The 21,629-nt window shown below is 42.6% G+C and overlaps 1 protein-coding gene across 4 annotated transcripts; it reads left to right on the top strand.

Moving 5' to 3' along the window:
- pcmtd2b (protein-L-isoaspartate (D-aspartate) O-methyltransferase domain containing 2b) lies at nucleotides 1–19,830 on the top strand. Of its 4 annotated transcripts, none has more exons than XM_079802360.1 (7): nucleotides 1–176; nucleotides 11,176–11,534; nucleotides 12,971–13,073; nucleotides 13,158–13,329; nucleotides 16,323–16,446; nucleotides 17,228–17,320; nucleotides 17,720–19,824. In XM_079802360.1, the coding sequence occupies exons 2-7, from the start codon at nucleotides 11,228–11,230 to the stop codon at nucleotides 18,205–18,207; spliced, it is 1,287 nt and encodes a 428-aa protein (XP_079658486.1). In that variant the 5' UTR covers nucleotides 1–176; nucleotides 11,176–11,227; the 3' UTR covers nucleotides 18,208–19,824. The 4 variants fall into 4 exon arrangements, with proteins under 4 accessions (XP_079658486.1, XP_079658488.1, XP_079658489.1 ...); XM_079802361.1 differs by having other exon boundaries at nucleotides 44–176; nucleotides 11,134–11,534; XM_079802362.1 differs by lacking the exon at nucleotides 17,228–17,320 and having other exon boundaries at nucleotides 17,720–19,830.
- The last annotated feature ends 1,799 nt before the right edge of the window (nucleotides 19,831–21,629 follow it).

The raw sequence follows: 21,629 nt of genomic DNA, 5'->3' as shown, positions 1-21,629 counted from the left end.
GTCGTCGTGCGTGTGACGTCAGCGCGTCAGCTGGTTTGTGTTTACATCGCATCATTTTTTTCGCAGTCAAGTTAGGCGTTATTGTGGCCGGGAGCAAATATATGATATACACGTTAATGTAATCGATGGACATTGTTGGTTTGCACGAGACAACCGCTGAGGTCCGTAATCACACGGTAAGATGCAGACTGCGCACCGAGAATGAGTGCCAGAGGCTGGAGACTCTTTTGTTTATGTCGGTGTTTGTGCATAGCTTCTCCTCCTCGTGCACTGACGGACTGCAGTTAACTGTTGTTAAATGCATGATACAGACGTGACCTACATGTGACGGTTACTGGATATAACCCGCGGCGCGAGTCCATTTTGCTCGAACCCGTGTTGACGTTGTTGTTTGTGCTTTACAGATATAATGTCGTGCAACAGCTCGATCGGTGTGCTACTGTGAATATGATGTTCGGTCCCGAGTGTCAGACAGTGTTGTGGTGTCACACTGCACGGTTGTTCTTCGTTATAAATAGTTCACGGGTGCCATCACGACCTCAATAGTTCACCTGTTAGAATAAATGACAAACATTGTATGATAATGTTCAAACATTTTATTGCCAGTTCGATTTTACAGCACCACATTATTTGCCAAGGAAAAGAAGTGACCACAGACCACCATTTTCGCACAGGCGATTTCAGTCTGCGCGGTGCCTTTGTTGTTACCTAAGTTGACCTAAAATAAGTCTGACATGTTAGAGTCAATAATAATAATGACGTAACATAAGGTGTTTTTTTTTACCATAGGGTAGTTGTAGGGGGAAAGTAATCCAAGGAAATGTAAATGCTTAATTGTTTTTACTGTTTGTTTCATTTATACTTTTAAATTGTTATAATCTCAGTCAGTCTGTTATTTAGTAGAAATTTAGTTTTCTTACCGTTTACAAACATGACCAATGATATGTCGACGTGCTGTGATTTATCTTAATAACACACCTTTACAAATAGTACCTTTACTATTACCTATGTAACACATATGGTTATATTATTATGACATGATAGCCATTCAGAAATTTGGGGTAATTGTGTAAGTATGTGTTAAAGTGACATTTAAAATAATAGAAAATATTTATATTTTAATGCTGTTCTTTTGAACTTTAATTAAGAAATCCAGAAAACTATAATGTGACACTCAAGACTGGAGTAATGATTCTGAAAATTCAGCTTTGAATCACAGGAATAAATGAGCCTAGGCCACTGTTTGAAATAAACTCAAAATTAACTAGAAAAGTAATTAGAAATTTTAAAACATATTTCACAATATTACTGTTTCTACTGTATATTTCCTCAAATGAATGCAGCCTTTGTGAGTATGAGACTCATTTTTTACCCAAACCACCTGTGTGTGTATATTATATATCAGTGGTGTGCGGTGGTGTTTTAAAATGAGGAGGCAAAGTCCTCACATTTTCATTTATCCAATGTAAATGTATGTCTGTTGCACTTAATTTTTCTGGTTAAATAAACATTACATAAAAAGAGAGACCAAATAGAATTGTATTTTGTATTTTTTACAGATCTGTATCTTTTTAGATCCTTCTATTATCTATTGAATAATATTCCCACAATAATATTTAAAATATCCGTAAGTTTAATATATATAAAATCATAATTTATTGGTTGCGTTCAGTTGGGAGGTGGCTGTCCCGAACCCTAACCCCTAAATTTCGACTTATAAAAATTATATTTAAATAATTTTTTTCATTGTTGATTTTAAAAATATCCTTTTGATTATGAAAAAAAAAAAAAAAAAAAAATATATATATATATATATATATTATTATTATTTTCTTTTTTTTTTCTTTGTAAATCATGAAACTTTATGTAAATAAATGTGTGTTGCAGTTTCATGTCACTACTGAAACAGTGTATGTTTTAGTCCACTGGTGGAGAATGATTGTAACCACACCCTTACATTTTTGATCAGGAAATATTCCTGTGTCCCTCTCTTTCATAGTAGATAGATCCCATCATTTTGAGGTAGATGTGTTCAAAAGTCTGAAAATCTTTGTGTAACTTTAAGGAACACCTTAACAAACACCTTTTTTCTACAATTAAGTTATGTGTGTGCAGCTGTTCAGAACTGTGCTAGCTAACCATGTGTTGACTAGCCATGTCTCGGTTGTGACATCATTGTTTTGGTAGTGACAAAAGGGAACACGTAATCCTTTATTTGGGGGAAATAAACACAATTTTAGTACAGTTATGCAAATCATTAGTATTTTATTATGTTTAGTGTTTTAGTATGTGAGTTAAAATTCTGTGATGTGATGTGATGTGGTTGGTACAAAGTACAAACATAACAGTCACAACCGAAACATGGGATGTTTTGTCAAAAATAAAGTATATTGAAATATCAACTAAGATGTTATGAAGATTCAATGTATATTCAAATTTCAAACTAATGAATCCTTAACTTTGAAATCAGTATGATAACCTTGCCTATGACTACAAAGAAAGATTAGATTCAAAATCTCATATATTACACTTGAAATATTGTTAAAATTGTAATTGTTATTGATTTACCTGTGAAAACGTTTTAATAAAATAGCAAAAAAACATATTTACAAGGTACATGTAAACAAAATCTTAATAGGTCAATATAACCCTTGTTAATAAATTATATATTATTGTGTTTCGGTAGTGACAAATTTGGGGAGAGGAAAAATATTCCAAAACATTCTGAAAATACAATATGAGGATTAACTGCACAATTACTAGAAATGTGTACCTAGATATTATACAATTTGCATACATAAAACAGTTTCCAACTCTGACTTTGAACCAATTGTGTAGAATGGCCCATATATATATATATATATATATATATATATATATATATATATATATATATATATATATATATATATATATATATATATATATATATATATATATATATATAATTACATACAACGCTGTGTAAAATACATCAATGACTTTTAGACCTTTTAAATTTAGCAAAACTTAAGAGAAATGATGACTACTTACAGCACCCAAAAGAAAGCCGGCTACACTCTCGTTTATGCATTCATATAAATTAGAACCTAAATCTGGATTTTAAAGACATGTTATGTGTCAGCTACCCATGTGCTTTGTGTCTGCTCTCCAAAATAACAAACAAATATTCTCTGCTAAATGTAGCCGCTGCCAAGAGTTCGAGTCTGGCCACTTGGCATTGTCTGACCTCTAAAAATAGAGTGCAAGAGAAGTAGTTGAATGCGAGTGCGAGTCTTCTTGTCAGATTTGTTGAAATGTCAGCTTAGCTCAGATATCTGACAAGCTGTGACTCATTAAAGATTTAGCTGTCTTAATTATCATTCTTTGCTTTCTTTCCACCTGCTAGACAACAGTCTGTTGGAGGTGTAATGTATGACTAAAACATGCCCTTAAAGGGATAGTTCACCCAAAAATGAAACTTGTGTCATCATTTACTCACTCACTCAAGCTGTTCCAAACCTGTAGTTTGTACAATATATCAATATATATATTTTAGAAAATATATGGAATGAGGCAATACCGTTTATATCGATATACAGTAGATACGAACGCATCTGAAAAATAGCGGAGTAGGCCTAATGAGCTGATGTAGGGAAAGTGCATGATACAATTTGTCCTAAACATGACGCATGCTTTATATTAAAGGCTTCAAAATAACTGGTAAGATATAGCTAACACGTATAGTTTAAAGCAGCTGGCCCTGTCAGATGCTCCGAGAGATAGATGCTTGTGCTGACAGACAGATAAATACTCGCCCTGTTTAATGCGTTTGAAATGTGATGCTTTCCCCAGTGCATAACTTAAATTTCACAGGTATATTCTCCATCTGTAAATGTAAAAAATGTATGCAAATATGTCAATTTTTCTGTCAGGAGAGGACGAGCCTTCTGCAAGTGAATCTCCGCTAAAAGTCTTCCATGAATGAACGCAATAATTCTGACTAAAGTATACATATTTCTAAAATATTTGTTGTTGGACAATAAATGTGCCATATGTGGAATTTTAAACCTACAAGTAAGTGTATTTTTTTATGAAAGTGACCATTATAATGGGGTAATCAAATATAGGCTAATATTCTTTTTTTATTTTCATTTTTAGTTTAGTGAATTTAAATGTAAAATTATTAATTTTGTTTTTAGATTGTAAACCCCCTTTTTGCACATAATATATTGTATAGCCTACATTAAATTCACTGTATTTGTTTATAGCCTTCAATATCAACATTGTTTTTAGGACATCATTGGGCAGGGTGTGGAATAAAATTATTATAAAAATAAATACAGATTTTATTTGATCCAAATAGAAAAACATAGAAAATACCGGGATATATACCGTGTATCGCAATTCAACCAAAAAACACAGAGATATGATTTGTTTGGCCATATCGCCCAGCCCTAAACCAAACAGTTGATGGACTCCATTGACTTCCATAGTAGGAAAAAAAAAATACTATGGAAGTCAATGGGGTCCATCAACTGTTTGGTTACTGATATTCTTAAGAATATCTTCTTTTGTGTTCAGCAGAAGAAAGAAATTTATACAGGTTTGGAACAACTTGAGGGTGAGTAAATGATGACAGAATTTTATTTGGTGAACTATCCCTTTAAACCACTTTTTATTATCATTAATATGTATGTGTTGTTCGATTAGGAGTGCTTGATGTTTGTTATTTGATATACCAATCTCTATCTGTTTGTTTATAAATATTGTAAAGATTAAGAAAAATGTTCTGCCATTTTAGCATAAACTTAAAGCCTGTTCACACCTAGAACGATAACTATAAAGATAACCATAGTGTCCACACCAATGCATGATAACGTTCTGTTTATTATAAGCATGAGCTGCAGCTATGTTGCTTCCAGTTTAAATGCTCGAGCTCTTTAAAGCAGGATGGATTCTGATTGGCTGTCATGTTTTTATTGTTCATCAGCTGGCAAAAGTGATATATTTCCTCTGTCTTTATCGGTGTTGACTGTGCTATTCTTTTACATTTAGAACAATTTTCAAAACTAATTCTAATCTTTATTGTTTAGATCATCCTTGGTGCGAATAAGCCTTCTAGGTTTAATCTCAAAGTTGAGATGTTTAGTTCCCTTTCGTTCAGTCACTACGACGTACGTTAGTGACTAACGAATGGGGGTTTCGCTTAGAAGCCAATCATCTTCATCGTATTCAACAGCGCCCAATGGCAGTGCCAATGCCATGGGCATGCGGAATTTGCATGCGTAACTCCGCCCCACCTCGTGGGTATATAAGGAAGTACGCTGCGAACATCGCATTATGTTTCTGCTTTGGAGCCAAGAGGATCTCTTCACTCCTACAAGCCTGATCTGAGTCATCGACAGCTTTCGAGACGAGCAGCTTTCCAGAGGCGTTGGTGTTACGGCGCGTTCCAGTGATCATCATACTGCCTGCCTGCTGATCTGCGCAGTGGTCCGCTAGACAGCTGGTGTGTGGTCCCTGGGCGCTTCGGCGTTCTCTGCGAAGCTTCCTCTCATAAAAGAGCTTACACGTGACGCGTCCTTTTCAGGATGTCTCGTCCGTGTACTTCTGGGTGTGGTCGGTTGCTTTCCTCTTCTGATGGGCACGAACACTGTCTGATATGTTTGGGCTTTCAGCATGCTCAGACAGCGTTCGCGGATGAGTCATGTTCTCACTGCGGGAACATGACCATCGCAATGTTGCGGTCAAGACTCCATGACCTTCGTACTGAAGTGAGAGTCCCCTCTACCACACCCCGATCTACTGAGTCCCAGAGGCCCAGTACTTCGGCTGGTGGTCAGGGTGACTTGACGGTTACGGTGTGGAACAAAGCCCCGACGCTCATGCCTCGGGCCACACCCCCGTCTTGCACATTGCAACCCGCGAGTGTTCAGATGCAGATCGCGGGGCCGGCTCCGGCCCCCCCGCGCTTCTCATTTGGCGCTCCAGAGGAGGATGCGATGTCGATCACCGCATCACAAGGTGGGCTCGAGTCCTCTGGAGATGATGACTCGGCTGTGCTGCCGCCCTCGGGCGTGCCAGCATTGCCCGAGTCAGATCCAGAGCTGACAGCCATGTTGTCTCGGGCAGCCGCGAGTTTAGGGATCGAGTGGAACCCTCCACCCTGTCCCGAACGCTCAAGGCTCGATGATTGGTTTTTGGGGGCTCGCGCTGACACCCGTCAGTCCTTGCCCTCAATACCTTTCTTTCCCGAGCTGCATGAGGAACTCACGCGGTCCTGGAAGTCCCCGTTGTCTTCCCGTGACCGTTCACTGACTTCCTCCGCCTTCTCCGTCCTCGATGGGGCGGCAGCTAAAGGGTACACTGGGGTCCCTCCAGTTGAACGTTCTGTTGCGATGCAACTGTGTCCTCAGAGCGCTTCAACCTGGCGTGGTGATCCTAAGCACCCCTCCAAAGCCTGTCGATTCACATCAACCTTGGTGGCGAAATCGCACAGAGCCGCGGGGCAGGCTGCCGCTTCGCTGCATGCCATGGCGATCCTCCAGGTCTACCAGGCCAGGATCCTCAAGGACATGCACGAGGGTGGAGTTGATCCGGGGCTCTTAAATGAGCTGCGTGCCGCCACCGACCTCGCTCTCCGGGCGACGAAGGTGACCGCACGCTCCCTGGGTCAAGTGATGTCCACAAATGTGGTCCAGGAGCGTCACCTGTGGCTGAACCTGGCCGATATGCGGGACACCGAGCGAACCCGGTTCCTCAATGCCCCCATATCCCAGGCCGGCCTCTTCGGCGGGGCGGTTGAGGACTTCGCCCAACAGTTCTCAATCGCCCAGAAGCAGACTGAGGCTATTAAGCCCTCCCACCCGGTCCAAGCAGCAGCCTTCACCCGGGCCGGGTCGCGGAGGAAGCCGTAGGAAGGCGTCCAAGTCCCCTCAGGCCGCCCCGCGCCCCGCTAAACGCCAGGCCAAGCGGCGCTCCTGAGACGGACGGCTCAGGGATGGGAAATTCTTTCAAGGAGATGGTAGCAGGACCACTCCTTCCCCCGGTGGAGGGCCGGGGGAGAATCCTTTGTTCAGCTGCTGGCCCCCGGGTCAGCAGCACCCTATGTTGGTCAAAGAAAGAATTAACACTCCCATCCCTGAGCCCACAGAGTCCGGTGATGACGGTGCGCGCCACCCACGGGTCCCGCCACTCGCATCCCACTCTGTCGCCAGCCTCCTGGCAGAGCAGACCCCAGTGGAACGCTGGTCCTTCCCTGGTCTCCTCTGTCAGGACGCAGCTGTCAACCGTGCCCCCGCACCGGGACGCCCCACAGCCTCCCATGTCCGGGCCGGTGACGCTGCATCGCTGCAAGCCCACACCGGGTACGTCTGTACACCGTATGACCCCGCTGGTGCAGTTTCTGGATGTCTGGCTTCAGCTTCCAGGGCTGTCCCGCTGGGTCGAGCGGACCGTCAGGCGCGGCTATGCGATTCAGTTCGCACGGGTTCCTCCCTGCTTCCAGGGAGTCCGTTCCACCATGATCGGGGCCAACGCCCCCGTCATGCGAGCGGAGATTGCCACCCTACTGGCGAAGGGTGCGATCGAACCTGTCCCTCCAGCCGAGATGAATTGCGGGTTTTACAGCCCGTACTTCATTGTACCCAAAAAGACCGGTGGGCTACGGCCAATCCTGGACCTGCGCATCCTGAACCGTTACCTTCACCGGTTTCCGTTCAAGATGTTGACAGCGAAACGCCTTTTCGAATGCGTTCGTCCACACGATTGGTTTGCAGCGATCGACCTGAAGGACGCCTACTTCCATGTCTCCATTTTGCCTCGACACAGACCGTTCCTACGGTTTGCTTTCGAGGGGCGGGCATATCAGTACGCAGTTCTACCATTCGGGCTATCTCTGTCCCCTCGCGTCTTTACGAAGATTGCCGAGGCAGCCCTTGCGCCCCTTCGGCAGCACGGGGTCCGCATCCTGAACTACCTCGACGACTGGCTCATACTGGGTCCCTCTCGAGAGCAGGTTTGCGGACACAGAGATCTGGTGCTCCATCACCTAGCCCGTCTGGGCCTTCGGGTCAACTGGGAGAAGAGCAAACTTTGCCCCGCGCAGAGGATCTCTTTTCTCGGTATGGATATCGACTCGGTCGCCATGTGCGCGCAGCTTTCGAGCGAGCGCGCGCAGTCTCTGCTGACTGCCCTTCGACAAGTCGAGGGCCAGAGTGCGGTTCCACTGAAACATTTTCAGAGGCTCCTGGGGCATATGGCATCTGCAGCCGCGGTAACGCCGCTCGGATTGCTTCATATGAGACCGCTTCAGCACTGGCTACGCGATCGAGTCCCGAGATGGGCATGGCGGTCTGGCACGCTCCGGGTACTAGTGACTCGGGCCTGCTTACAGACACTCACCCCGTGGTCGAACCTCAAGTTTCTACGGACCGGAGTGTCCTTAGAACGAGCTTCCAGGCATGTTGTTGTGACAACAGATGCATCATCCACGGGCTGGGGTGCCATGTGCAATGGACAAGCAGCCGCGGGCTCCTGGACAGGACCCCAGCGCCTTCTGCATGTCAATTGCCTCGAGTTACTGGCTGTACGGTTCGCCCTGCACCGCTTCCGAGCGTTGCTGAAGGGTCAACATGTGCTAGTCAGGACAGACAACACGGCCGTAGTAGCGTACATCAACCACCAGGGCGGTCTACGCTCCCACCGTATGTCTCAACTCGCCCGCCATCTCGTTTTGTGGAGTCAGAAGCGCCTGAGGTCCCTTCGTGCTGTCCACATCCCTGGAGACCTGAACTGTGCAGCCGACGAGCTGTCACGGTTTCAGCCTCTCCCCGGAGAGTGGAGACTCCACCCCCAGACGATCCAGCTGATATGGGAACGGTTCGGCGACGCACAGGTAGATCTGTTTGCCTCCCAGGACTCTTCCCATTGCTCCCTGTATTATTCCCTGACCGAGGGCACCCTCGGCACGGATGCACTGGCGCACAGCTGGCCGTCCGGGCTACGCAAGTATGCGTTTCCCCCAGTGAGCCTTCTTGCACGGGTACTGTGCAAGATCAGGGAGGACAAGGAGCAGGTCGTCTTGGTCGCCCCGCTTTGGCACGGCCAGACCTGGTTCCCAGAACTCTTACTCCTTGCGACAGCCCCTCCCTGGCCTATCCCTCTGAGACCAGACCTTCTGACTCAGAGACGGGGCACCTTTTGGCACCCGCGTCCAGCGTTCTGGAAGCTCCACGTGTGGCTTCTGGACGGGACACGGCAGGTTTGAGTAGCCTTCCACCTGCGGTGGTCGCTACCATCACTTCCGCTAGAGCTGAGTCTACACGACGTCTCTACGCGTTGAAGTGGAACCTCTTCGTCACATGGTGCTCTTCCCGCCAAGAAGACCCCTGGAAATGCCCGATCGGGTCCGTGCTATCGTTTCTCCAGGAGGGGGTGGAGCGAAGGCTGTCTCCCTCCACCCTGAAAGTGTACGTGGCCGCAATATCTGCCTACCACGATCTCCTGGGAGACAAAAAGGTAAGTCAGCACGACCTGGTCATCAGGTTCCTGAGGGGAGCGAGGAGACTGAATCCTCCTCGCTCTCCTCTCGTTCCCTCTTGGGACCTCTCAGTAGTCTTAAGTGCTCTGCAGAGGCCTCCCTTTGAGCCTTTGCGGTCGGCCGAGATTAAGTTCTTGTCTATGAAGACGGCTCTGCTGACCGCATTGGCCTCGCTTAAGAGGGTCGGGGACCTGCAAGCATTTTCGGTTGACGAAGCGTGCCTTGAGTTCGGGCCGGCTAACTCTCACGTGATCCTGAGACCCCGGCCCGGATATGTGCCCAAGGTTCCTACCACTCCGTTCCGAGATCAGGTGGTGAACCTGCAAGCGCTGCCTTTGGAGGAGGCAGACCCAGCCTTGGCATTGCTCTGTCCAGTACGCGCTCTCCGCGCCTACGTAGACATGACGCAGTGTTTCAGGACCTCAGACCAGCTCTTTGTCTGTTATGGTGGAGAGCGGAAGGGAAGTGCTCTCTCAAAGCAGAGGTTGTCTCACTGGGTGGTGGACACCATTGTTTTGGCTTACCAGCAGCAAGGTCGACCATGTCCCCTTGGTGTGAGGGCACACTCCACCCGGAGTGTGGCCTCCTCTTGGGCTCTAGCGCATGGCGCCTCGCTAACAGACATCTGCAGAGCTGCAGGCTGGGCGACACCCAACACATTCGCCAGATTCTACAATCTCCGAGTGGAGCCAGTGTCCGACTTTGTACTCGCCCCCCCAAGGGGCCGGTAATGGACCACGCTCAGGTGTCTTCGCTTGCTCGCCATTCCACTCCCATGACTGGATACGTGCGATATTTTCCTCAGGTGAGCTCCCCGAGAGCCCTGAGCTCCTCCAGCACTGTCGACGCCGACATCAGTTCAGTCTGCCCTTTCGAGCCCAGACCCTCATGTCCGGCCAGGTGCTCCGTGTGCATGGTTCCCCTCCGGCGACCCCCACACGAGTATTCCCACCGTAAGCCTCCTCAGTGAGCAGGTGTCTTTCCCTTGGCAAGTCCCTGCCACCCCTAGGGTTAAAAATCCACCTTCGGCTGGTACCCTAGAGATCTTCCATATGCAACCCTCAGCGGGTCATATGTGTATTCTCTAAGTCCTCCCTACGGTAGGCACCTTGGCATTCCCTCACTGGGATATGCTTCCCAGTGTACCTTGGTAATCCTGTGATAAGTGGGAGTCCTAGGGCCTTAAGTGGCGGGATCTCACACTTACGCAGGGCACTGGATGACAGCTGAGTGGCGCTGTTTTACAGGTTCCCCCATTCGTTAGTCACTAACGTACGTCGTAGTGACTGAACGAAAGGGAACGTCCGGTTACGTATGTAACCCTCGTTCCCTGAGGAGGGAACGGAGACGTACGTTTCCTTAGCCACGTCAGCTGTGCTGCCTGGAACGCGAGGAGTTCAGTCTTGGCTCCTGCAGCAGTAACATAATGCGATGTTCGCAGCGTACTTCCTTATATACCCACGAGGTGGGGCGGAGTTACGCATGCAAATTCCGCATGCCCATGGCATTGGCACTGCCATTGGGCGCTGTTGAATACGATGAAGATGATTGGCTTCTAAGCGAAACCCCCATTCGTTAGTCACTAACGTACGTCTCCGTTCCCTCCTCAGGGAACGAGGGTTACATACGTAACCGGACGTTTTTCTCTCCAGACAGTGATAGGCACACCTCAGGACTGTCCTTAGAAGCTCTTCTGCTTTCATCATGGGTGGAGCTGTGAGTGCGGGCGAGGACAATGACGAGCTGATTGACAACCTTAAAGAGGCCCACTACATCCGCTCAGATCTGGTCGAGAAGGCCTTCAGAGCCATTGACAGAGCGGACTACTACCTGGAGGACTATCGGGACAGTGCTTACAAAGACCTGGCCTGGAGGCATGGGAACCTCCATCTGTCTGCTCCGTGTATCTACTCGGAGGTGATGGAGGCCTTGGACTTGCTGCCTGGCCTGTCTTTTCTCAACCTGGGTAGTGGGACGGGTTATCTCAGCACAATGGTGGGCCTTATACTGGGTGAGTGTACTTACACTGCAAAAAAATATTATGATGTTATTTTCGTCTTATTTTACAGTACAAAGGTCTAAACATGCTTACATTTAGCTGAGAAGCAAAATTGTGCAGCATATTAAAACGTATTGTATAAGAATATGATCTACCATCTGTATGATTTTTCAAATGTTTAAGAAGCCGCTCACCAAGGCTGCATTTATTTGATCGAAAATGGTTAAAACAGTAATATTGTGAAATTGTATTACAATTTAAAATAACTGTTTTGTATTTAAAGCCACAATATGTAATTTTTCGCCAATAGAGGTCGCTTAGTTTAAACAAAGGCGTACCTTGAGCTTTTATTATGTCGCAGATGACCGCTTCCACTTCTTCCGCTCATGCGTATGTGGGTTAACGCAGCGCTGTTTTATCATATTAGATACATTTGAGTGTATTAATTTGTGTTACTATGCTACTCTGTGCGTTTGCTCGGTGGCTACTATGAGACACTTGTTCACACTGCAGTAGCTAGATCGATATTAGTCATAGTAAAACGTGGTACTCGCGGTAAATCAAGAAAACGAGATTTAAACAATAAGACTAACTGTGTTGAGCTGTATAACAGTGATTAGCTTTCTGTCGATGAATGTTCCAAACAGTTGCTCACCTTTCTAATAAAACACATAATATGTTAAAGCGTCTTTGGTGTTTCCACGGAAATCGAGGGTAATGCGGATATTATGTCTATGATAGGCGACGCACGGACACGTTCCGTGTCCTGGTTAAAATTGTGTATTTCTCTGGATTTAAACATTCTTGGAAACATTTGGGATAATGTAAGTACACAAGTCAACAAAATATATAACATTGTTCTAGTGGTTTTTGGATATTTTAATCAAATAATCTTACATATTGTGCCTTTATTATGTGTTAAAATGTAATTTATTCGAAAGCGGAATTTTCAGCATCATTACTCCAGTCTTCAGTGTCACATGATCCTTCAGAAATCATTCTAATATGCTGATTTGCTGCTCAAGAAACATTTTTTATCAATTATCAATGCTGAAAACAGTTGTGCTGCGTAATATTTTTGTGGGAACCATGATACATTTAAAAAAAAAATATTTGATGCATAGAAAGTTCAAAAGAACAGCATTTACTTGAAATAGAAATCTTTTGTAACATTATAGATGCCTTTACTGTCTCTTTTGATCAATTTTATGAATAAAATACTGAATAAAAGTATTAATTTCTTTAAAAAACAGACAACAAAATCTTACTGATCCCATACTTTTGAACAGTAGTTTATCTTGAATTACGACACCCCATTAACATTTTCTTTCTTGTTTTAAGCCTGAACATGCATTAGACTTTGTTAGATTTACGTTTAAAGGGATAGTTCACCTAACATTTATATTGAATAAAATATTAAAATATATACTTGTTATTCTTGTCATCAGGTCCGTTTGGTGTGAATCACGGTGTGGAACTGCATGCAGATGTGGTTGATTATGCGTATCAGAAACTCGACTACTTCATCAAAACCTGCGAGAGCTTTGACAAGTGAGTCATTTCCTGTGTAACAGCTTTGACTTGGTCTTTTAATTGTCAAATTGTCCATGAATTGGTTTTGTTGAATGGCCGCAGGTTCGAGTTCTGTGAGCCGACCTTTGTGGTGGGGAACTGTCTGGAGATCCCTCCGGAGAGTCGGCAGTATGACAGGGTGTACTGTGGTGCAGGAGTTCAGAAGGAGTACGAGAACTACATGAAGAACCTGCTAAAGGTTGGCGGGATCTTAGTTCTCCCCCTGGAGGAGAAGGTGAGTACATGCTTACTCATGAAGTTAATAAGGTTGTTCCACAGTGGTTTTTAAAGGCCCTTTGAAATGTCTAAAACGAGTGTGCTTTGACGAGTGTGGTTTTCTTTCTTGTGTTGACACACTCCCTGTTGCAATAGGAAGTAGGGGGGAGACAGAAAGTCTTTAGTCCCAGACCTTATTCGGAGCAGTGCCATGACAGGTATGAAAGTGAGTCTGTGAGGGATAGACTTACCGTGCTTTCAATGGCATCCGCTTTAAAACGCTGTTTAAAGCTCCTACATTACTTATAATTTTCTCATGTTTTGTCTACTGAAATTTCTTGGAAAGGTATTTTCGCAGTGCTTCATCAGCAGAACAATCCAAATAACAGTACAACCCCACCAGGGGCACCTTACATTTCCACCCAGCCTCCCTAAACATTTGCGATTGACTCCTTAATCTGTACACTAATTCATGATCACCTCAGTCCCCTTTAAAACTCATGAAAATGGCAGCATGCTTCGGCTCCTCCCCATATTCTCCCCGTCTGTGTTATTCAGCATGTTCTTCAATCTGTAGCAGCGCAGCGCCAACGTGTGTGTGCATTCATTGATACATAATATTACAAAATCTGTGTAGTTATTTGTCATAAATGCAGTTTGCATAATATGATGCGCGAGCAATAGGCTACAAGACGGTTTCCCATCCACTGTAAAATATGGACTTGCTTATTTATAGATTTATTTATTTTAAAGGGTGGCTGGTGGGTCTAAAGCTATTTCATGCATTCTGACTTATTTACACTGAGTTGGATTCTCATGCTGAACATGGCCAAAGTTTCAAAAAAACGAGTTAGACGTATGATGGAGTAAACAAATACACTCATTCAGGTTTCGTATGAGTTTCGGAAAGTTTTTTTTGAGTATGGCCCTGTATGACGTCATAAAGGGCGGGAGCCCTTTCCATCAGCGAGAGCAAGAATGCGCCCATCAACACGCTTTGTTCGGGTTACGCCACGGGTCATGGCACGCCTCCAGGAGCTCGACTGTTTTCGGAAAGAACTGCGCGGTACAGCTGCATCTGTCTTTTATAAATCTGATAAAACTAAAGACTCTTCGGAGATATGAAGGATGCAATACTACTCTTCAGATACTCAAGATTAACATGAGTCTAGCAGAACCTGTGTGTGTTATGTAACCTTTATATGTTCCTTTCATCTCAGACTTTGTGACTTTTCCTACTATCTACACTCTTGTGACTATTCCTAATAAAATTGCTCAAATTTGTCATTTTTATGTTAAAACTGTTTTTGTTTTCCACCAGGTGACAGAAATCCTCCATGTTATCTCCATGAAAATGAATATGAGAAATGTAGATCTACTTTAAAGTTAATTTTACTGCACAAATGTAGAGTTTAAAAAAAATAGTGTTTATAACACTACATGTGTTGAAGAAAAATATTTAAAAATGTACCCACATGTTGCCAATTTAGACAATTACAGTAATTTAAGGTTTGTCTTTATTCTTAATGAATATTTGCTGGTTATTTAAAATGATTAGAAAATAGAAATTAAATCAATATGGGATTGACCTGACAGGTAGTTTAGAACCTGCGTACCTTAGCATACAAATAATATATTCAAATATTTTAAAAAGCTGAGCCCCCCTAATGTTGAAATCATAGAATCGCCCCTGCAACCCACTGAAGAGATGAATGTCTGTCCCTCACAGCCTCGCTTTCATTGCTGTTAAAAATCAAAGATGGCGCTGCTGTCACAAAGGTCTATTGGGGAATATTTGGATAAAGCCACGTGTGCAAGATGAGCTATTAATATAGGGGGTGGGAGAAGAAATGGCTTCTGAGTGTAGTTTTTAACTGCAGATGCATCACTAGATTCTAGAAAAAAACATATTCTGTTTGCTTCCAAAAAAAAACAAACATTAAAAACACTCAAACCTTCCAAAAAATAATCTTCCATGAAGATCGAAAAGGTTGCAGCGAATTACAAGGGCAATCTGTGGCTTCATTGCGCTGGATATGCGCTTTACTTGAAATTCAGTTTCACCCGCTGGCATTTCAGTGTTCTACCTTCCAAATGCTCTACGAAGGCATCATTTATGCCGTTTGGAATGGAGTAAGTAGCCCCATATATTCAATACATGAAACTCACTTACTGACAGACGTTTGCTTTCAAATGCTCACGTGTGCATTGTGAAAAGTGTCATCAGTTAAATCCACTTGAATCTCAAAATGCTTTTATGATGCACAATTAATGTACACATAGTCAATTATGTCTTAAAGACTGACAGGACAAACATCTGATATGTAGGCTATTAGATCTCCTGCTGTGTATGATCAGTAATAATCAAACGGCATTAATGCTGAGAAAGAGAAAAATCACTCACCGATCTTGACTGGAAAATGTTCAGATACTGTAAGCAGTTTGTAATATGTTTCTTTGTTTCTCTTTATTATTTGCTGTTTGCTTGTATGTTTTGAAACTATATTTATTTCGTTAAATTTGATTTGAATTATTTTCAAATTGCATAAGTAATTAGATAAAATGTACAAATAAATTTAAGATTTAAAGTCGGTAAACTAATTAATAATAATAATAAAAAAATGTAGCTCAAGAATCGTTTTGGAATTGGATCGTGACTCCCAGAATTGGAATCGGATCAGCCCATTTTCCTGTGAGTAAATTTTACATGTTTTTTTTCTAAAAAATAAAAATAAACTGGCATTTACATGACTTCAAAGCTTAAAGACATTAAAAAAAGCTTTAAAAAGCCACAAAACTCATGCTTTAATTTCATGGGGTCGTAAAGAGGGTGGGCATAGCTAAATAAAAATTATAAAATGGTATTATGTAAATATTTTAGCATTTTACTCACACACAAAAATCGATGTACACACACATACCGGTATGTAATTAGTATTCACATGGGGGATGATGTAATTAGTTTAGTAATTACTGACTTGAGGGCTTATTATCGAGGAAATTCTTTTGCAGTTGACCAAGATCACTCGCACAGGTCAGAGCTCCTGGGAGACCAAGAAAATCATCGCTGTGACCTTTGCCCCGCTCGTCCAACCTAAACAGAATGTCAATGGCAGACCTAGGAGTGTGCCTTTACGTGAGTACACTGAGGAATCATCCGTCTGAAGCCCAATACAAAAAGACACTAATGACGCAAATTATTTTTTTACATCAAAACTATTCACACCAAGTGCAATGAGAATGTTTATCATACACTGAAAGTATTTGTATACCTATATAACTAGAAAGTAAATCTTACACAATACAACCCATTACTACACTGTAAAGGCCTGTTCACACCAAGGATGAAAATAATGAAGTTTTAATAATTGTAATTCTTTGAGAATAGCTGTTTACAGCTATAATAATAATGTTAGAAAGGAACAATACTCTTGGAATCACTTTCAGAACTAATTTTTCCAGCTGATAAACAATAAAAACAGTGACTGCCAATCAGAATCAACCTGACTTAAGATCTCAAGCATATTTAAAGTGGTAGACAACAAAACTGCAGTGCGCGCTTATAAACTCAATGTTTTTGTCCCTGGTTGTGGATGCTAATGTAGTTAAAGTTATAGTTATTGTTCTTGGCATGAACAGGTCTTAACTGGAAAATTGACTTTTTTTTTTTTTGGTTCTTTGAGTCTTAAAAAGAAAATGACCAATGTATAAATGTATTTACAAAACTCTTGTTGTGCCAAACAGCCTTGATGTGAACAGGCCTTCAGTTAGTAATTCATATTAATAATTGTTAGTATTTGTTAGTCATGTTAACTAGTCAGGTTCGTAATTGACTATTTGATATAAGATTTGATGATTATATATACACAGATCAGGCATAACATTATGATCACCTCCCTTGTTGGTCCCTAAAACAGCCCTGACCCGTCGAGGCATGGACTCCACTAGACCCCTGAAGGTGTGCTGTGGTATCTGGCACCAAGATGTTAGCAGCAGATTGTTTAAGTCCTGTAAGTTGCTTTGACCCACTCGTGTAGCCATCACAATTTGGCCCTTGTCAAACTCGCTCAAATCCTTACGCTTGCCCATTTTTCCTGCTTCTGACACATCAACTTTGAGGACAAAATGTTCACTTGCTGCCTAATATATCCCACCCACTAACAGGTGCCGTGATGAAGAGATAACCAGTGTTATTTATTATGATTTATTAGTTATTACTTACTTCACCTGGTCATAATGTTATGCCTTATTGATCTGTATATATATATATATATATATATATATATATAATATATATATTAAACCAGATACAGTGCAATACACTGATATAAAAGGTAAATAGGATACTGTTATTTGATAGGAAACATTTTTTAATGTTCTCTTCCTTCCAATGCTTTCCCAATTTCCAGCCATTTTTGAGGTACGGACATTGCAGGACCTGTGCCGGATTGCTATTCGCCACACTCTCCGGCAGCCCATAGCTATGGGCGAAGGACGCACAAAGAGACGGGTGTCTTTCCCAGGGGCCCGGGCCATGCACCGCTACGGGCCCCGCTTCGAACGGCGCCGCTTCTGTCGCCGCTTCTACCGCCAGTGCGTCAACTCCATGGTTCTCCACGACTCCATGATTCCCACGGCCATGGACGACTGCAACTACCCCGGCGGAGTTGAAGAGGAAGAAGAGGAAGCGGAGGAGGAAGAGGAAAGGGCTTGCCGCCGCGTGAGAGAAGACCTGCCCGAGGAGGACGAGGAGGAATCCTCCGGCACAGAAGAGGAGAAAATCAAAGGCGGCTGCGCCCGCGCGGAGCCTCCCGTTAATATTCTGAGGGAGAAGATCCTAAGACTCCCGTTACCTGAACCCCTGAAGATGTATCTGCTGTATTACAGGGAGAAATGAGATCATGCGTGTGGTGTAGCGCTAAGACGATTAGACGTGAATAAAAGCCTTTCTCTTCTTTCCTCCTCCTCTCAATCTGGATTAGCATGACAATTTAGTCCTCAATTAATGACATCACAATATCCATATCCCTTTGAGAAGCAAAGCTCCTTTATGTGGGATGTACAGAGATGGAACCGAAGGACTGAGCTTATTTCCTGAATAATCAATGTCGCCTGAGCTCACGCAGCTCTTTTTGTAATTCAGTATCCCCCCTCGATTGAGATGATCAAACATTGTCCCTGTGGGAATTGCTTGTTTGCTGTGAGCTCTTTTAGAGTAGCATCACTTTGGGATGTGGTGTAGTTTGACATGGTGGATTGAAAATGTATCTATAGCTTTAAGGTGCGGTCATATTTACCGTTGCTTGGCGAAATCCAGTCGTTTCAGTATGAATCAGCGCGATCTGGAGTTTCGTGGAAAAGGAGGACGGAAAAGTTCCTCGTGTGGATTTCGCTTGAGTTTAAGTCAGTCACGTGAATCTGCTCCGTCGACCGAAAGAAAGCTGCTCGGTTTGAACTTGGCTTCTGTGCGAACCGTGCTCATTTCGCTAATGTGACCGCACCTTCACACAAGTTGGCCCTCCACTGTTGAACTCCTTGCCTTTACCGTGTTCTCCAAAATATTGAATAATGCCTGCATGTGTACTGCCGTAGTGCACCCACATTTTGTCAGTTTTGGAGTTTGTGGTTTGATTACCGTCGCTGGTAGCGTTGCATTTGACGCGGAATCCTGCGTATTAAATAGTTTCTGCACCCAGTTACCAAGGAATCATCATCCGTCTATATAATACACACACACAGTGATTTACATTTGCATTGCATCATGCCGCAGGCTTTACAATTATATTGTAAAGATCGTGTGAAAATGAAGAGAAACATTTTTTGTGAAATTCTATTTATTGGTAATCACCAAATTTTGTTTTCGTCAGGTAAATTAAGCACTTGGACGTTTTGTTCATAAATTCAAGTCGGTGCTCAGAATCTTTGGCCCTACTCAGGAATACTTTAGGAAAATGTTTTATTTGATATTTTTTTAACACCTTCAGACTGATGCTCAAAGAACAAAAAAAAGACCAAAATGTTAGGACCTTTCTATTTTTGACCAAAAGTATAGATCTTTTGCTTTTTGTATATCACAGTGGCCGTAAAACAATGGTTGGATCTGGCGATTCTATGATCCCAGTTGTGACGTCTACACAATTCATCAGCGCCGGAGCTTTTCTCTTTAGTTCTCACTGATGATTGTGTGCTTGTAGGTAACAGAAACTTCAATAAAGTTTGAGTTTGCACACTGGAAAGACACATTTCTGTTCATTTAATCGTTGTATTGTACTTGCGATATGTAATTGAAATTCCAAATCTTTGAAGTGTTTTTACTAAGTGTAAATATTGCATCATTTTGAACACTTGTGTTTATTGTAGATGTTGTAGATCATCATGATTGAGAATCCCGATTTGGGACGTTTAGCTAAAAAGCTAATCACAAACCCTTTCACCTTCAGTGATCCTTATTCTTCAGCTCTAGTAATACATGAAAGATGTAACATGCCACATTACTTGTATGCGCATATTAAACAATACAAAAAAAATCAAGACTTGTTTTTGAATTTTCTGTCAAGGTTAATGTTTATTTGGGAAAGGGTAAAAATGACATGGAAAAAAATTAAAGAAGCCATATTATTCCCTTTAGCAAAGTCTTGATTTGTTTTGGGGGTCTATTAGAATAGGGTTCTAGTAGGTCCAAAAGTTTCTGAAGAGCATTTTTGAAGCCTAAAGTGGCCGTCGCCATCTTGGCAACGTGTCACTCTCGGTTAATTGAAAATGGGCAAAGAGGCGGGATGTGGGTGGAGCTGAGGTGCCTGGTTGCTGAAACCACACCCACCTAGCTTGACCATAGTGGCAATCCACCTGTCACTCAAGTGGCCACGCCCTTAAAGAGGTACTTCTGTGCTGGGAAGATGAATGTGTATTTAAACTGGGTCATTTATGTAGTAATGTGAAATTATTTTTTAATTTGGTGCCTTCTAGACTGAGAAAAGACAGAAAATTTATTTTTGTCTCATGTGGATGAAAGACAACTACTCCCAGAATGCACTTGCTTCGCTGCTCAATGCCCACCATGACACCGCCCCCACAGAGGTGGACAAAGTACACAACTCCATTACTCGAGTGAAAGTAAAAGTACTACTGGTCAAATATCAAAGTGAAAGTTGTAAAAAAACTATTTTTACTTAAGTAAAAGTACAGAAGTACTTGTTTATTAAAGTACTTAAGTATCAAAAGTAAATTTCCTTTTTTATGTCCATGCATTATTTTATTATTGTTGTATGAATGCACGCTATAGCCATCATGGTGGTTTAAGCCAGTCAGTGATGCTCCATCCGACATGCTAGCATACAACCACCTTGAACTAATTTAAATACTTGTATAAAAGTTACAAAGCTGCTGACGCTTTAAGGCCAAATGCACGGATCCAATACACTGATACACATTCGATATTCCCCCAACTGTTTACGTTCACTTAAAACATAATCAACTTTGTTTACGGGAATACTTTCCAAAATGAAAATGTTGACATTTTGTGTGTATTGATCTGTTTAAGTGCGGGGGGGAAACGCAAAAGAAAGCTCTATTCAGTACTCGTGCTCTGGCATCTGAGAGGCACAAAAACCAGACTGAACTGAGCTCTTTCAACATGCTTTTTCACATTCATCCAAATGTCTATGCTTCTCTTTCTCCCAGATAGTTACATTTTTGAACAGTTAATGAGATATTCATCAAGTGTATGCCAACAAAACTAATCTTTAATCTTTTCAGAAAACTGAAACTTACTTTCTAATATGGCCATGGGTGCACACACTGTGCCGAGGAACCGTCTTCTTCCATTTTGCTATAAACTGATCAGTGTTCAAAAAATGTTTGGAAACTTCATATGACCCTACAAAAATTATTACTTATAGGCTGTCTGCAAGCGCAAAAAAAAAACAAAACAAAAAAAACCTTTTAAAGAAGTAAAAAGTACGATATTTGTCTTTCAAATGTAGTAAAGTTAAAGTAAAAGTTTCCCTTAAAAACATAATACTTCAGTAAAGTACAGATACTCAAAAAGTGTACTTAAAGTACAATACTCAAGTAAATTTTCTTAGTTACTGTCCACCTCAAAAAGAGGATTTTTCCAGAAATAAAATGCATAATTCTCTCGTCTCAGGGGGACATGGGGGGGGGGGAGTACCATAATTTGAATATACTACCTGGTTTCTACTGATACAAAAGCTTAATGTTTATCGCTGAAGTAACCCATTAATTATGCAGAACTTAAAAGGCTTAATATAATAAACAGATGAGTTATAAAAAAATAATTACCCCCCTCACAGTTGTCAT

Source organism: Gobio gobio (assembly GCF_949357685.1).
Source record: "Gobio gobio genome assembly, chromosome: 21".
In the NCBI taxonomy this organism is placed as follows: Eukaryota; Metazoa; Chordata; class Actinopteri; order Cypriniformes; family Gobionidae; genus Gobio; species Gobio gobio.
Note: the sequence above shows the minus strand (reverse complement) of the source record. Positions and strands in the feature narration are given on the sequence as shown.

What these genes read in the sequence shown, in the direction of transcription:
- pcmtd2b (XM_079802360.1), top strand. Translation starts at nt 11,228, where the DNA reads ATGGGTGGAGCTGTGAGTGCGGGCGAGGACAATGACGAGCTGATTGAC. An exon ending in AATGGTGGGCCTTATACTGG is followed by an intron (nt 11,535 to 12,970) that starts GTGAGTGTACTT and finishes TCTTGTCATCAG; the next exon opens with GTCCGTTTGGTGTGAATCAC. An exon ending in CAGCAGATTGTTTAAGTCCT is followed by an intron (nt 17,321 to 17,719) that starts GTAAGTTGCTTT and finishes CCCAATTTCCAG; the next exon opens with CCATTTTTGAGGTACGGACA.